This window comes from Silurus aristotelis (genome assembly GCF_946808225.1).
Source record: "Silurus aristotelis genome assembly, chromosome: 3".
NCBI lineage: Eukaryota > Metazoa > Chordata > Actinopteri > Siluriformes > Siluridae > Silurus > Silurus aristotelis.
In genome coordinates, this window is record NC_139576.1 from 31031247 (window position 1) to 31048292 (window position 17046).

Sequence of the window (17046 nt, forward strand, 5' to 3'; positions counted from 1 at the left end):
AGGGCGTCTGACTCCAGATCAGAAGGTTGCGTGTTCGAATCACGTCGAGGTTATGGTTGCTGGACTCTTGCTTTTGGCCTTTATTAGCAGCTGCTCTATCTTTGATTGTCCAATGTGGAGACTTTGAATTTGTCCAAAGTGTAGTCCGTCTCATCAAATTAACGTTAGTACATTATAACCCTCCTATAACATGTTACCAAACTTTGTCAATTTGCTAGCTAAAAAAAAAGATAACTCTGCAAATAGTGACTAAGATGTATTCACAATTCAAGTTTCAGTGACACCTCAAATAATGTCAAAGTATGTTTGAACCAATGATATTTGCATGGGAGCATCATGGCAATATATTTTGGGTTTAAACAAAGACAACTGTTGTCAGAGCCACTGGTTGGTCAAAATGAACACCATAAAGGATGCTTACCACAGTGAGACTAAACCATAATTTGCTAATGTATGGGTAAGACTTGGAAAGCATGTGGAAACGTCAGAGTCCGTACTCTGTGCAAGAAAAAAAATCTCATGGAATTTTTACGTCAAGGGAAGATTCAAACAAGCTTTGGATTATCCCACCACAAAGAATCATTCAGCCGTTGGCTTTTTAACACCCGAACAGGGACTTGAACCCTGGACCCTCAGATTAAAAGTCTGATGCTCTACCGACTGAGCTATCCGGGCTCGGCTCAGGTACCAGCTTCGAACCTAGAGCAGTTGCGACACCTGGCCTCAATAAACTACTTGTCTCTGTGCTGGCTCAGAGGGCGAATCTCAGGAGATTCTTGAAGCTTTTTCCAATAGTTTAATGTGCCTTTTTTGCAAGACGCCCACCATGAAGGTTATCCCCTTTTTCATGTCCAACAGCAGTAATCAAGGATGCAGGCTGGTTGAAAAATGTGACTATGTATAACTCACATAAAAAGCACCTTAAAATCTCCTTTGCCAATCTTTGTCCATAGTCTTATATATAGCATTTGCTTTTTGCAAACTAACTTTCCATTTCATCACTGACCAAATGACTGACACTGAGATCATTATTTCACTGTATAGTGTAACAGATTGTTTCCTTTACATATGAAATGTAACTCCAGAATCTTACTTACACCAACAATCAGGGACTTCCAATGCGGATAATGTCAGAGCCTGCAACCTGACCGTCAGACTCAATTTGTCATTACAACCGCGTCAAGATAAATGCAAAGCCTTCTCTGGGCCATGAGGCTGCTCAAAACAGCCCCTCGGACCTGGTGGCGCAGCGGTAGGGCGTCTGACTCCAGATCAGAAGGTTGCGTGTTCGAATCACGTCGAGGTCATGGTTGCTGGACTCTTGCTTTTGGCCTTTATTAGCAGCTGCTCTATCTTTGATTGTCCAATGTGGAGACTTTGAATTTGTCCAAAGTGTAGTCCGTCTCATCAAATTAACGTTAGTACATTATAACCCTCCTATAACATGTTACCAAACTTTGTCAATTTGCTCTAGCTAAAAAAAAAGATAACTCTGCAAATAGTGACTAAGATGTATTCACAATTCAAGTTTCAGTGACACCTCAAATAATGTCAAAGTATGTTTGAACCAATGATATTTGCATGGGAGGATCATGGCAATATATTTTGGGTTTAAACAAAGACAACTGTTGTCAGAGCCACTGGTTGGTCAAAATGAACACCATAAAGGATGCTTACCACAGTGAGACTAAACCATAATTTGCTAATGTATGGGTAAGACTTGGAAAGCATGTGGAAACGTCAGAGCCCGTACTCTGTGCAAGAAAAAAAATCTCATGGAATTTTTACATCAAGGGAAGATTCAAACAAGCTTTGGATTATCCCACCACAAAGAATCATTCAGCCGTTGGCTTTTTAACACCCGAACAGGGACTTGAACCCTGGACCCTCAGATTAAAAGTCTGATGCTCTACCGACTGAGCTATCCGGGCTCGGCTCAGGTACCAGCTTCGAACCTAGAGCAGTTGCGACACCTGGCCTCAATAAACTACTTGTCTCTGTGCTGGCTCAGAGGGCGAATCTCAGGAGATTCTTGAAGCTTTTTCCAATAGTTTAATGTGCCTTTTTTGCAAGACGCCCACCATGAAGGTTATCCCCTTTTTCATGTCCAACAGCAGTAATCAAGGATGCAGGCTGGTTGAAAAATGTGACTATGTATAACTCACATAAAAAGCACCTTAAAATCTCCTTTGCCAATCTTTGTCCATAGTCTTATATATAGCATTTGCTTTTTGCAAACTAACTTTCCATTTCATCACTGACCAAATGACTGACACTGAGATCATTATTTCACTGTATAGTGTAACAGATTGTTTCCTTTACATATGAAATGTAACTCCAGAATCTTACTTACACCAACAATCAGGGACTTCCAATGCGGATAATGTCAGAGCCTGCAACCTGACCGTCAGACTCAATTTGTCATTACAACCGCGTCAAGATAAATGCAAAGCCTTCTCTGGGCCATGAGGCTGCTCAAAACAGCCCCTCGGACCTGGTGGCGCAGCGGTAGGGCGTCTGACTCCAGATCAGAAGGTTGCGTGTTCGAATCACGTCGAGGTCATGGTTGCTGGACTCTTGCTTTTGGCCTTTATTAGCAGCTGCTCTATCTTTGATTGTCCAATGTGGAGACTTTGAATTTGTCCAAAGTGTAGTCCGTCTCATCAAATTAACGTTAGTACATTATAACCCTCCTATAACATGTTACCAAACTTTGTCAATTTGCTCTAGCTGAAAAAAAGATAACTCTGCAAATAGTGACTAAGATGTATTCACAATTCAAGTTTCAGTGACACCTCAAATAATGTCAAAGTCAAAGTATGTTTGAACCAATGATATTTGCATGGGAGGATCATGGCAATATCTTTTGGGTTTAAACAAAGACAACTGTTGTCAGAGCTATTGGTTGGTCAAAATGAACACCATAAAGGATGCTTACTACAGTGAGACTAAACCATAATTTGCTAATGTATGGGTAAGACTTGGAAAGCATGTGGAAACGTCAGAGCCCTTACTGTGTGCAAGAAAAAAATTCTCATGGAATTTTTACATCAAGGGAAGATTCAAACAAGCTTTGGATTATCCCACCACAAAGAATCATTCAGCCGTTGGCTTTTTAACACCCGAACAGGGACTTGAACCCTGGACCCTCAGATTAAAAGTCTGATGCTCTACAGACTGAACTATCCGGGCTCGGCTCAGGTACCAGCTTCGAACCTAGAGCAGTTGCGACACCTGGCCTCAATAAACTACTTGTCTCTGTGCTGGCTCAGAGGGCGAATCTCAGGAGTTTCTTGAAGCTTTTTCCAATAGTTTAATGTGCCTTTTTTGCAAGACGCCCACCACGAAGGTTATCCCCTTTTTCATGTCCAACAGCAGTAATCAAGGATGCAGGCTGGTTGAAAAATGTGACTATGTATAACTCACATAAAAAGCACCTTAAAATCTCCTTTGCCAATCTTTGTCCATAGTCTTATATATAGCATTTGCTTTTTGCAAACTAACTTTCCATTTCATCACTGACCAAATGACTGACACTGAGTTCATTATTTCACTGTATAGTGTAACAGATTGTTTCCTTTACATATGAAATGTAACTCCTGAATCTTACTTACACCAACAATCAGGGACTTCCAATGCGGATAATGTCAGAGCCTGCAACCTGACCGTCAGACTCAATTTGTCATTACAACCGCGACGAGATAAATGCAAAGCCTTCTGTGGGCCATGAGGCTGGTCAAAACAGCCCCTCGGACCTCGTGGCGCAACGGTAGCGCGTCTGACTCCAGATCAGAAGGTTGCGTGTTCGAATCACGTCGAGGTCATGGTCGCTGGACTCTTGCTTTTGGCCTTTATTAGCAGCTGCTCTATCTTTGATTGTCCAATGTGGAGACTTTGAATTTGTCCAAAGTGTAGTCCGTCTCATCAAATTAACGTTAGTACATTATAACCCTCCTATAACATGTTACCAAACTTTGTCAATTAGCTCTAGCTGAAAAAAAGATAACTCTGCAAATAGTGACTAAGATGTATTCACAATTCAAGTTTCAGTGACACCTCAAATAATGTCAAAGTCAAAGTATGTTTGAACCAATGATATTTGCATGGGAGGATCATGGCAATATATTTTTGGTTTAAACAAAGACAACTGTTGTCAGAGCCACTGGTTGGTCAAAATGAAAACCATAAAGGATGCTTACCACAGTGAGACTAAACCATAATTTGCTAATGTATGGGTAAGACTTGGAAAGCATGTGGAAACGTCAGAGCCCGTACTCTGTGCAAGAAAAAAAATCTCATGGAATTTTTACGTCAAGGGAAGATTCAAACAAGCTTTGGATTATCCCACCACAAAGAATCATTCAGCCGTTGGCTTTTTAACACCCGAACAGGGACTTGAACCCTGGACCCTCAGATTAAAAGTCTGATGCTCTACCGACTGAGCTATCCGGGCTCGGCTCAGGTACCAGCTTCGAACCTAGAGCAGTTGCGACACCTGGCCTCAATAAACTACTTGTCTCTGTGCTGGCTCAGAGGGCGAATCTCAGGAGATTCTTGAAGCTTTTTCCAATAGTTTAATGTGCCTTTTTTGCAAGACGCCCACCATGAAGGTTATCCCCTTTTTCATGTCCAACAGCAGTAATCAAGGATGCAGGCTGGTTGAAAAATGTGACTATGTATAACTCACATAAAAAGCACCTTAAAATCTCCTTTGCCAATCTTTGTCCATAGTCTTATATATAGCATTTGCTTTTTGCAAACTAACTTTCCATTTCATCACTGACCAAATGACTGACACTGAGATCATTATTTCACTGTATAGTGTAACAGATTGTTTCCTTTACATATGAAATGTAACTCCTGAATCTTACTTACACCAACAATCAGGGACTTCCAATGCGGATAATGTCAGAGCCTGCAACCTGACCGTCAGACTCAATTTGTCATTACAACCGCGTCGAGATAAATGCAAAGCCTTCTCTGGGCCATGAGGCTGCTCAAAACAGCCCCTCGGACCTGGTGGCGCAGCGGTAGGGCGTCTGACTCCAGATCAGAAGGTTGTTTGTTCGAATCACGTCGAGGTCATGGTTGCTGGACTCTTGCTTTTGGCCTTTATTAGCAGCTGCTCTATCTTTGATTGTCCAATGTGGAGACTTTGAATTTGTCCAAAGTGTAGTCCGTCTCATCAAATTAACGTTAGTACATTATAACCCTCCTATAACATGTTACCAAACTTTGTCAATTTGCTCTAGCTGAAAAAAAGATAACTCTGCAAATAGTGACTAAGATGTATTCACAATTCAAGTTTCAGTGACACCTCAAATAATGTCAAAGTCAAAGTATGTTTGAACCAATGATATTTGCATGGGAGGATCATGGCAATATCTTTTGGGTTTAAACAAAGACAACTGTTGTCAGAGCTATTGGTTGGTCAAAATGAACACCATAAAGGATGCTTACTACAGTGAGACTAAACCATAATTTGCTAATGTATGGGTAAGACTTGGAAAGCATGTGGAAACGTCAGAGCCCTTACTGTGTGCAAGAAAAAAATTCTCATGGAATTTTTACATCAAGGGAAGATTCAAACAAGCTTTGGATTATCCCACCACAAAGAATCATTCAGCCGTTGGCTTTTTAACGCCCGAACAGGGACTTGAACCCTGGACCCTCAGATTAAAAGTCTGATGCTCTACAGACTGAACTATCCGGGCTCGGCTCAGGTACCAGCTTCGAACCTAGAGCAGTTGCGACACCTGGCCTCAATAAACTACTTGTCTCTGTGCTGGCTCAGAGGGCGAATCTCAGGAGTTTCTTGAAGCTTTTTCCAATAGTTTAATGTGCCTTTTTTGCAAGACGCCCACCACGAAGGTTATCCCCTTTTTCATGTCCAACAGCAGTAATCAAGGATGCAGGCTGGTTGAAAAATGTGACTATGTATAACTCACATAAAAAGCACCTTAAAATCTCCTTTGCCAATCTTTGTCCATAGTCTTATATATAGCATTTGCTTTTTGCAAACTAACTTTCCATTTCATCACTGACCAAATGACTGACACTGAGTTCATTATTTCACTGTATAGTGTAACAGATTGTTTCCTTTACATATGAAATGTAACTCCTGAATCTTACTTACACCAACAATCAGGGACTTCCAATGCGGATAATGTCAGAGCCTGCAACCTGACCGTCAGACTCAATTTGTCATTACAACCGCGACGAGATAAATGCAAAGCCTTCTGTGGGCCATGAGGCTGGTCAAAACAGCCCCTCGGACCTCGTGGCGCAACGGTAGCGCGTCTGACTCCAGATCAGAAGGTTGCGTGTTCGAATCACGTCGAGGTCATGGTCGCTGGACTCTTGCTTTTGGCCTTTATTAGCAGCTGCTCTATCTTTGATTGTCCAATGTGGAGACTTTGAATTTGTCCAAAGTGTAGTCCGTCTCATCAAATTAACGTTAGTACATTATAACCCTCCTATAACATGTTACCAAACTTTGTCAATTTGCTCTAGCTAAAAAAAAAGATAACTCTGCAAATAGTGACTAAGATGTATTCACAATTCAAGTTTCAGTGACACCTCAAATAATGTCAAAGTATGTTTGAACCAATGATATTTGCATGGGAGGATCATGGCAATATATTTTGGGTTTAAACAAAGACAACTGTTGTCAGAGCCACTGGTTGGTCAAAATGAACACCATAAAGGATGCTTACCACAGTGAGACTAAACCATAATTTGCTAATGTATGGGTAAGACTTGGAAAGCATGTGGAAACGTCAGAGCCCGTACTCTGTGCAAGAAAAAAAATCTCATGGAATTTTTACATCAAGGGAAGATTCAAACAAGCTTTGGATTATCCCACCACAAAGAATCATTCAGCCGTTGGCTTTTTAACACCCGAACAGGGACTTGAACCCTGGACCCTCAGATTAAAAGTCTGATGCTCTACCGACTGAGCTATCCGGGCTCGGCTCAGGTACCAGCTTCGAACCTAGAGCAGTTGCGACACCTGGCCTCAATAAACTACTTGTCTCTGTGCTGGCTCAGAGGGCGAATCTCAGGAGATTCTTGAAGCTTTTTCCAATAGTTTAATGTGCCTTTTTTGCAAGACGCCCACCATGAAGGTTATCCCCTTTTTCATGTCCAACAGCAGTAATCAAGGATGCAGGCTGGTTGAAAAATGTGACTATGTATAACTCACATAAAAAGCACCTTAAAATCTCCTTTGCCAATCTTTGTCCATAGTCTTATATATAGCATTTGCTTTTTGCAAACTAACTTTCCATTTCATCACTGACCAAATGACTGACACTGAGATCATTATTTCACTGTATAGTGTAACAGATTGTTTCCTTTACATATGAAATGTAACTCCTGAATCTTACTTACACCAACAATCAGGGACTTCCAATGCGGATAATGTCAGAGCCTGCAACCTGACCGTCAGACTCAATTTGTCATTACAACCGCGTCGAGATAAATGCAAAGCCTTCTCTGGGCCATGAGGCTGCTCAAAACAGCCCCTCGGACCTGGTGGCGCAGCGGTAGGGCGTCTGACTCCAGATCAGAAGGTTGTTTGTTCGAATCACGTCGAGGTCATGGTTGCTGGACTCTTGCTTTTGGCCTTTATTAGCAGCTGCTCTATCTTTGATTGTCCAATGTGGAGACTTTGAATTTGTCCAAAGTGTAGTCCGTCTCATCAAATTAACGTTAGTACATTATAACCCTCCTATAACATGTTACCAAACTTTGTCAATTTGCTCTAGCTGAAAAAAAGATAACTCTGCAAATAGTGACTAAGATGTATTCACAATTCAAGTTTCAGTGACACCTCAAATAATGTCAAAGTCAAAGTATGTTTGAACCAATGATATTTGCATGGGAGGATCATGGCAATATCTTTTGGGTTTAAACAAAGACAACTGTTGTCAGAGCTATTGGTTGGTCAAAATGAACACCATAAAGGATGCTTACTACAGTGAGACTAAACCATAATTTGCTAATGTATGGGTAAGACTTGGAAAGCATGTGGAAACGTCAGAGCCCTTACTGTGTGCAAGAAAAAAATTCTCATGGAATTTTTACATCAAGGGAAGATTCAAACAAGCTTTGGATTATCCCACCACAAAGAATCATTCAGCCGTTGGCTTTTTAACGCCCGAACAGGGACTTGAACCCTGGACCCTCAGATTAAAAGTCTGATGCTCTACCGACTGAGCTATCCGGGCTCGGCTCAGGTACCAGCTTCGAACCTAGAGCAGTTGCGACACCTGGCCTCAATAAACTACTTGTCTCTGTGCTGGCTCAGAGGGCGAATCTCAGGAGATTCTTGAAGCTTTTTCCAATAGTTTAATGTGCCTTTTTTGCAAGACGCCCACCACGAAGGTTATCCCCTTTTTCATGTCCAACAGCAGTAATCAAGGATGCAGGCTGGTTGAAAAATGTGACTATGTATAACTCACATAAAAAGCACCTTAAAATCTCCTTTGCCAATCTTTGTCCATAGTCTTATATATAGCATTTGCTTTTTGCAAACTAACTTTCCATTTCATCACTGACCAAATGACTGACACTGAGATCATTATTTCACTGTATAGTGTAACAGATTGTTTCCTTTACATATGAAATGTAACTCCTGAATCTTACTTACACCAACAATCAGGGACTTCCAATGCGGATAATGTCAGAGCCTGCAACCTGACCGTCAGACTCAATTTGTCATTACAACCGCGTCGAGATAAATGCAAAGCCTTCTCTGGGCCATGAGGCTGCTCAAAACAGCCCCTCGGACCTCGTGGCGCAACGGTAGCGCGTCTGACTCCAGATCAGAAGGTTGCGTGTTCGAATCACGTCGAGGTCATGGTTGCTGGACTCTTGCTTTTGGCCTTTATTAGCAGCTGCTCTATCTTTGATTGTCCAATGTGGAGACTTTGAATTTGTCCAAAGTGTAGTCCGTCTCATCAAATTAACGTTAGTACATTATAACCCTCCTATAACATGTTACCAAACTTTGTCAATTTGCTCTAGCTGAAAAAAAGATAACTCTGCAAATAGTGACTAAGATGTATTCACAATTCAAGTTTCAGTGACACCTCAAATAATGTCAAAGTATGTTTGAACCAATGATATTTGCATGGGAGGATCATGGCAATATATTTTGGGTTTAAACAAAGACAACTGTTGTCAGAGCCACTGGTTGGTCAAAATGAACACCATAAAGGATGCTTACCACAGTGAGACTAAACCTTAATTTGCTAATGTATGGGTAAGACTTGGAAAGCATGTGGAAACGTCAGAGCCCGTACTCTGTGCAAGAAAAAAAATCTCATGGAATTTTTACGTCAAGGGAAGATTCAAACAAGCTTTGGATTATCCCACCACAAAGAATCACTCAGCCGTTGGCTTTTTAACACCCAAACAGGGACTTGAACCCTGGACCCTCAGATTAAAAGTCTGATGCTCTACCGACTGAGCTATCCGGGCTCGGCTCAGGTACCAGCTTCGAACCTAGAGCAGTTGCGACACCTGGCCTCAATAAACTACTTGTCTCTGTGCTGGCTCAGAGGGCGAATCTCAGGAGATTCTTGAAGCTTTTTCCAATAGTTTAATGTGCCTTTTTTGCAAGACGCCCACCATGAAGGTTATCCCCTTTTTCATGTCCAACAGCAGTAATCAAGGATGCAGGCTGGTTGAAAAATGTGACTATGTATAACTCACATAAAAAGCACCTTAAAATCTCCTTTGCCAATCTTTGTCCATAGTCTTATATATAGCATTTGCTTTTTGCAAACTAACTTTCCATTTCATCACTGACCAAATGACTGACACTGAGATCATTATTTCACTGTATAGTGTAACAGATTGTTTCCTTTACATATGAAATGTAACTCCTGAATCTTACTTACACCAACAATCAGGGACTTCCAATGCGGATAATGTCAGAGCCTGCAACCTGACCGTCAGACTCAATTTGTCATTACAACCGCGTCAAGATAAATGTGTAGAGGAATGGAATTTAGTTGCCTTGTACTTTAGTTTTTTTTTTTATGTTTAAGCAGATGTAAATATACAGAATGTTTAGCTTGTTCATGCTTGCTATTTGTGCATTGAAATATACCCTTGAGATCTATGTGGGTTGGCGAGTGACGCTAGGGGGTGATAGAGAACAGACTCACGCTTCACAGAGCATATGAAGAAGTCACACTGCCAGCTTAAGAGAAACAGATGGAATAGCTCACACGTTTTCCCTATGTGTTTATTGTTTCTATAGGTGAGATCTGTGATATATCTGCAAAAGTCACTGTTAATATTAATATAATGTTCATGTGTTTATATAATGTTTTACTGTGTGTTAATATGTAGACTAGAGCATAAATCATCGCATCAGCGATTCAAGGCCAGATCGCGTGTGAGTTGGCCACCAGCCAAGATCGCACGAGGTTGAGACGGGACAATATAACATGTTAAAGGGTGTAATCATAATTGAGAGAGTGAATATATATGCAGTAGAACATGTATACTGGTTGATTGCTAACTAATGTAGGTTACATTTGGAAAGTATAAAGGTTATGCCGCCATTGTTTAATGGGTTTAAGTCAGAGGCTATGCTGCAATATTATAATACTAGGTGGCCTATGTGTTTCATATTTTAGGTGAGAATACTAATGTTTTAGTTTGTACTTGATCTGTAATTGGTAAGTTCAGTTTGTAACTAGAGAAGCATACGAGACATGTCTTTTGTGTATTATCTGTTTAACGCTTCACAGAGGATATGAAGAAGTCACACTGCCAGCTTAAGAGAAACAGATGGAATAGCTCACACGTTTTCCCTATGTGTTTATTGTTTCTATAGTTTCGACAGCTGTGACAACAAAATAAAACTGCTTTATGTTCCACCAGAAATCTCTCTTTTCTGTGTGTGTGTAACATAAACATGGCGAGCCAGCCAGGAGGCGCTGTTGAGTCAACGGTGAGAGGGAAACAGCTCCTCCTTGAGACGAACCTGTAAATAAAAGAAGATACATCAATACAGAGAGTAGATTTAAACAAATAAGAAGATACAAAATCAGGATTGGATTTAACAATAAGGGAGAAAAATGGAACAACTTCAAGATTGTGTAAGCTCCAAGCTCCTAACATTAGACAAACCACAGCTCATTGAGGTATGTCAACATCTAAAATGCAGTGAGCCAGCAGATAAGGGATTTTCAGGCAACTCAAGGCGAGCACTGATACGACTAGCAGAGAGAACACTGGAGGAAATCGAGGAAGGTGAAACAGAAGAAAATTATGAAGGATTTCTCAATAGACTTCTGTGTGTCCTGGAGCAATATGAAAAGCCAGAGAACCCACCTGCAGAACCTGATGAAATTTCGGAACTGAAAAAGGAGTATGTAGAACTACAGAAGAGACAAGATGATGTCCGACGCACGCTGGAGGACAAGATTGTGGCCCTGGAGGCGAGACTTCAAAGCAGTAGACAAGGAACAAGCAGGAGGGAGACCGTACTCCGACAGCCTGATTCGATGCCTGAGATGACCCTGAGAAAAGAATTCAGAATATTTGGACAGATTGGAGAAGCAGGCCAAAAAGAGAAGCTGTCATACACCAGTCTGACTAATCAGATAGAGTCTGGATTAAAGAAGGGTTACTCGGAGGCTGAAATCATCGAAGCAGTCGTCAGGGCTGTGAGTCCGGGCCTCCACCTTAGAGAGCTGCTAGAGATTAAAAGAGACCTTACGCTACCCACACTGAAGACGATTCTGAGAGGGCACTACAAAATTGACTCCTCATCAGACTTGCTGCACAGGTTAATGAACATATCACAGGAACCCAAAGAGCCTGCTCAGAGTTATTTGTTTCGAGCTATAGAGGTGAGGGAGAAGTTGCTGTGGAAGTCTGGAGATGAAAAAGATGGAGAACAATTTAGCCCTGAACTCATACAGCGAAAGTTCCTCCGTTCACTTGAGACAGGACTCTTAAGCGATGCTGTCAAGTTTCAGATCAAACCATACCTTGAGGATCCAAAAGTGACAGATGAGGTGTTAATTGAGAAGCTAGGAGAAGCTGCTAACTTAGAATTAGAAAGACAGACCAAATTGAGGAAGGCTGTGACACCAAAGCCGCTTAAGCTAAGTGAAGTTCAGACAGTCGAGCACCACTGTGAAAGTAGGCAGTTGGTGAGTGAGGCTGAAGTCAGGGAAAACGATAACTCTGTAGTTAGGGACAAAAAGAAGCAAGGACAAGGTAAAGATGCTGACACTGATACTACCAAAGCCATTGAGGACCTCAAGGCAAACGTCATGGAAATGACAAAGATCTTTCGTGAAGCAATGGAAGCAACCAGGTCACATCCGCAATCATTACCACAGAGAGCTGAAAGGGCCAAAGGGCTGCAAAGGGGTTGCCGATCATGTCAGGAAGCGCAGAGAGGTGAAGAATGCAGACACTGTTTCCGGTGCGGGCAAGAGGGACACCTGTCTCGAGGCTGCAGACAAAGACGACAGATGTCGGGAAACGGGGCGGGACTGCTGAACAGGGGCCCGCAGTAGTCCAGTCTCTTCCCGGGTCCCGACCAGTACCAGCGATGCAGCAGGCTTTCAGACCCTTTCAAGTCCTACACGGTGATAAGGTAAACAACAGTGAGTCCAGCATGCAAACAGTTAAAATAACCCCTGATGGTAATATGCCAGTATGTTATCTGTCCCCCTCTGACCAAACAAAACTTCTTAAACTGATTGGGAGGAGATGCTTGGTTCACTGCCAACTAGATGACATCACAGTGGAGGCCTTGTGGGACACAGGAGCCCAAGCGAGTATTATCAATGCTGATTGGAGAAAACAATACTTACCACATGCCATCATCCGACCTATTGAGGAGCTCCTGGGCCCAGGAACACTCACAGGACTGGCTGCAAACCACACAGAGATCCCGTTTGAAGGCTGGGTGAAGGTGAGATTTCGACTGCCCAGTGATGATGACACAGAAGGAGCCCTTCAGGTACCCATTCTCGTGACAAGTGATCCTAATGTAGCTGAAAACCCGATTATTGGCTTTAACGTCATTGAGGAGGTGGTCAACAAGTGGGAAAAACAAAGATGCAAGCCAAACACAATAAACATGATAAGCCAAGCCTTCTCTGTATCCATCACAACCGCAAAGTCAATGCTTAAGCTGTTAAAAACAACAAACTCTTATGTGAACGTCGGAACGGTTCGAGCCGAGAAACAAAGGGGACAGCTGAAAGCAGAACACATAACAACCATCCATGCACGGGTACACATCGGAGCACAGTTTTCAGAACAAACCTTACTGTTTGTTCCCTGTGAGCTGTCACCACTACCTGAAGGTTTAGTGATTCAGGAAGGATTAGTCAAAGTGACTGCAGGAAGGACAACCAAGATACCTGTTACTATCGCCAATACTACCAAACAGTGTTTTGAACTGACCCCACGTCTTACCCTGGGACATCTCCAAAGGATAAAGACAGCCTATCCAGTCACAGCAGAGCCCTTACGAGCATGGGAAATGCAAGCAGCAACAAAACAAAACCCTCATCTCATGCAAACCTGTGAAGTGAGTGTCACATCAGGCCAAACAGAGAGACCCAATCAGTGGGATCCCCCAATAAAGCTTGAACACCTAACTGAGGAACAGCAACAGGTAGTGCGACAGCTATTAAGAGAAGAGTGTAATGCTTTTGCCGCTGATGATAATGATGTTGGTTGCATTCCCTCACTGCATATGCATATTACACTGCACGACAAGACACCTGTGCAAAAGACGTACATCTCAGTTCCTAAACCACTCTTACAGGAAGTGAAAGAGTACCTCCAGGACCTGCTGAACAGAGGGTGGATAAGCAAATCGAGATCCCCTTACTCCTCGCCAGTGGTATGTGTAAGGAAAAAGGATGGTAGCCTGAGACTATGCTGCGACTATCGAGAACTGAACCGCAAATCTGTACCTGATAGGCACCCCATTCCAAGAATCCAGGACATGTTAGACTCCCTGAGTGGCAGCTCTTGGTTTTCGGTCTTGGACCAAGGTAAGGCCTACCACCAAGGATTCCTTGACGCAGAGAGCCAACCATTGACAGCCTTTATTACACCCTGGGGTCTATTCCAGTGGAACAGGATTCCGTTTGGCCTTAGTTCGGCCCCAGCTGAATTCCAGAGAAACATGGAAGTTTGTCTTGAAGGTCTACGTGATACCATCTGTCAACCCTACCTGGACGACAACCTTGTACATAGCTCCTCCTTTAATGACCATGTGAATCATGTTCGTACAGTCCTCCAAAGATATCAGAAGCATGGAGTCAAGCTGAGTCCCCACAAATGTGAGCTGTTTAAAAAGAAAGTACGTTTCTTGGGCCGCATCGTGTCAGAAGAGGGATACTCGATGGATCCTGCAGAAATAGCACCTGTGCAGGCATTAAAGCTCAGATCACCAGCTACAGTAGGAGACTTGAGAAAGATGATGGGATTCCTTTCCTATTACAGGAAATATATTCCTAATTTTTCTCGTCTGGCAAGACCTCTCTACCAGCTGATAGCCGCACCACCAAAGAGTATGTTACCCGTCGAGACAAAGGGAAAGAGAAAGAAACCAAGTACAAAGTCAAAAGGACAGGTACCACCCAACACACCCATAACCTGGACACAGACTCACCAAGATGCATTGAATAACTTAATAGATAACTTAATACAGCCACCAATCCTTGCATACCCTGACCTGACGAAGCCATTTGTCCTCCATTGCGATGCATCACAGGATGGTCTAGGTGCAGTCCTGTATCAGAAAAGTAAAGAGAAGATGTCAGTGATTGCATATGGATCAAGAACACTTACACCACCAGAGAAAAATTACCACATGCATGCTGGAAAATTGGAATTCCTGGCGTTAAAGTGGGCGATCTGTGAACGCTTCAGAGATTACCTGTTCCATGTTCCACATTTTGAAGTATACACAGACAATAACCCCCTAACGTACATCCTCACAACAGCCAAACTTAATGCAACAGGACATCGCTGGGTCGCAGAGTTAGCTGACTTCAACTTCACCATCAGATATCGTCCGGGCAGATGTAATGCAGACGCAGACGGTCTCTCAAGAATGCCACTAGACATTGATTGGTACATGAACCTGTGCACAGAAGAGGTAAATCCAGGTGTCATCAGTGCTACAGTGCAAGGCGTAACATTACCTGTGAATGATGCTTCTCTGTGGACAAGTGGAATCGATGTACAGGCCATGCAGCTGGTGGACGATAAAGTTTTACTGCCTTCCGAACTGCGTCTCTCTCTAGGACAGATAAAACAATCGCAACAGCAGGATTCAGTCATTAGCCGTGTTCTGACGTTTAAAAGGAACAACAGTCGTCCATCTGGCAACACTCTTAGGAAAGAGCCGACGGATGTTAGGACTCTTCTGAAACAGTGGACGAGACTTTATTTGGATGAGGGAGGGGTCCTGTACAGAAGAGCAGGAAAGAGAAACCAACTTGTTTTACCGAGAGAACATCATCAAACTGTCTATAAAGAGTTACATCAAGAGATGGGACACCTCGGAGTTGAGAGGACGCTAGACTTAATACGTGAGAGATTCTACTGGCCTCAGATGCAAAAAGAAACTGAGAATTTTGTTATGCGTGTATGTGAATGCTTAAAAAGGAAGAAACCTCACAAGACTCCAAAAGCTCCATTGGTCCCAATTCAAACTACATACCCATTCCAGCTAGTGTCCATCGACTTTCTCCATCTCGAAACTTGCAAGAATGGATATGAATACATACTTGTAGTAATGGATCACTTCACACGCTTTGCTCAGGCCTATGCCACGAGAAATAAATCAGCAAAGACTGTGGTGCAACATGTTTTTGGAGATTTTGCTCTCAAGTTTGGGTTTCCTGAGAAAATCCATCATGATATGGGGAGGGAATTTGAGAACCACCTGATGGATCAGCTGCAGAAGACTTGTGGTGTACGCGGATCTCACACAACGCCCTATCACCCTATGGGCAATGGACAAGTTGAAAGATTCAACAGGACGCTCTTATCCATGCTCAGGACACTGAGTGATGTTGAGAAGGCAGACTGGAAAAATTCACTGTCTAAGGTGATCCATGCATACAATTGCACCCGCTGTGAAGCAACTGGGTTTTCCCCATATTATTTGTTATTTGGCCGATCACCCCGACTCCCCATCGATCTCATGTTTAACTTGCCATTGGCTGCAAAACAACAGAATTATGCAGATTACGTGAGAAACTGGCAGACCCGGATGCAGGAAGCCTACGACATTGCATCAAAAACCGCAACCAGAGAGGCACAGAGAGGAAAACAGTATTATGACAAGAAAGTCCACGGTGTTGAACTATGGCCTGGCCACAGAGTGCTGCTTAGGAACCTCAGTGGAAGAGGAGGGCCAGGAAAGCTACGTTCACATTGGGAAGATTGTGTATACACTGTGATCAGCAGAAAGAGCCCTGACAGTCCCGTGTACGAAATCAAGCCTGAAAAGAGTGGACCAAGCAAGATAGTACACAGAAATCTTCTGCTACCCTGCGATAGTTTACCAGTAGAAAACCATGTAAGTCAGAAACAGCAAAAGCGTAGGGTTGTGGGCAGAGCCAAGAAAAGTGATGAGCCAGAACAATACAACGACTCAGAGAGTGATGATGATGACAGATATGCACTGCGCTATCGGTTTCCACCAGGCTTAGACCATACTGAAACTCATACCACTCTAAATCCCGAGGCTGAACCATTCGAACCTCTAGCACAGAGAACAGAATCACCTGAGCACTTTTCTGTACATGAAGAAATGGAACACCAGGATATCCTGACGGCAGAGGAAGACAACATCTCACAGGCAGACAACATCTCTGAACAGGAGGATCGAGAGACAGAGTGTGAACAGGAAGATCAAGAAACAGAGTGTGAACAGGAGAGGACGGAATCATCCACTTACCCTCAACGACAGAAACGCCAGCCGAAGATGTTGACTTATGATGCACTGGGAGAACCAACAGTGATACGGAG

The 17046-nt window shown here is 42.9% G+C and overlaps 1 protein-coding gene and 1 long non-coding RNA gene across 3 annotated transcripts in view; both read right to left on the bottom strand.

Annotated features, from left to right (window-relative positions):
• The window catches only part of LOC310724104, a 772938-nt gene that overhangs the window by 381739 nt on the left and 374153 nt on the right, over window positions 1–17046 (bottom strand). The gene's annotated exons all lie outside the window — the stretch shown is intronic.
• Window positions 10827–16185, bottom strand: LOC310723182 (uncharacterized protein). 2 transcript variants are annotated; one of them, XR_014532610.1, is made up of 4 exons: window positions 15210–16185; window positions 14732–14794; window positions 11356–11543; window positions 10827–11005 (listed from the first exon to the last, which is right to left on the bottom strand). XR_014532610.1 is itself a non-coding variant. In XM_083535927.1 (4 exons), the coding sequence occupies exons 1-4, from the start codon at window positions 15346–15348 to the stop codon at window positions 10967–10969; spliced, it is 423 nt and encodes a 140-aa protein (XP_083392053.1). In that variant the 5' UTR covers window positions 15349–16185; the 3' UTR covers window positions 10827–10966. The 2 variants fall into 2 exon arrangements, 1 of the variants encoding a protein (XP_083392053.1); XM_083535927.1 differs by having other exon boundaries at window positions 14738–14794.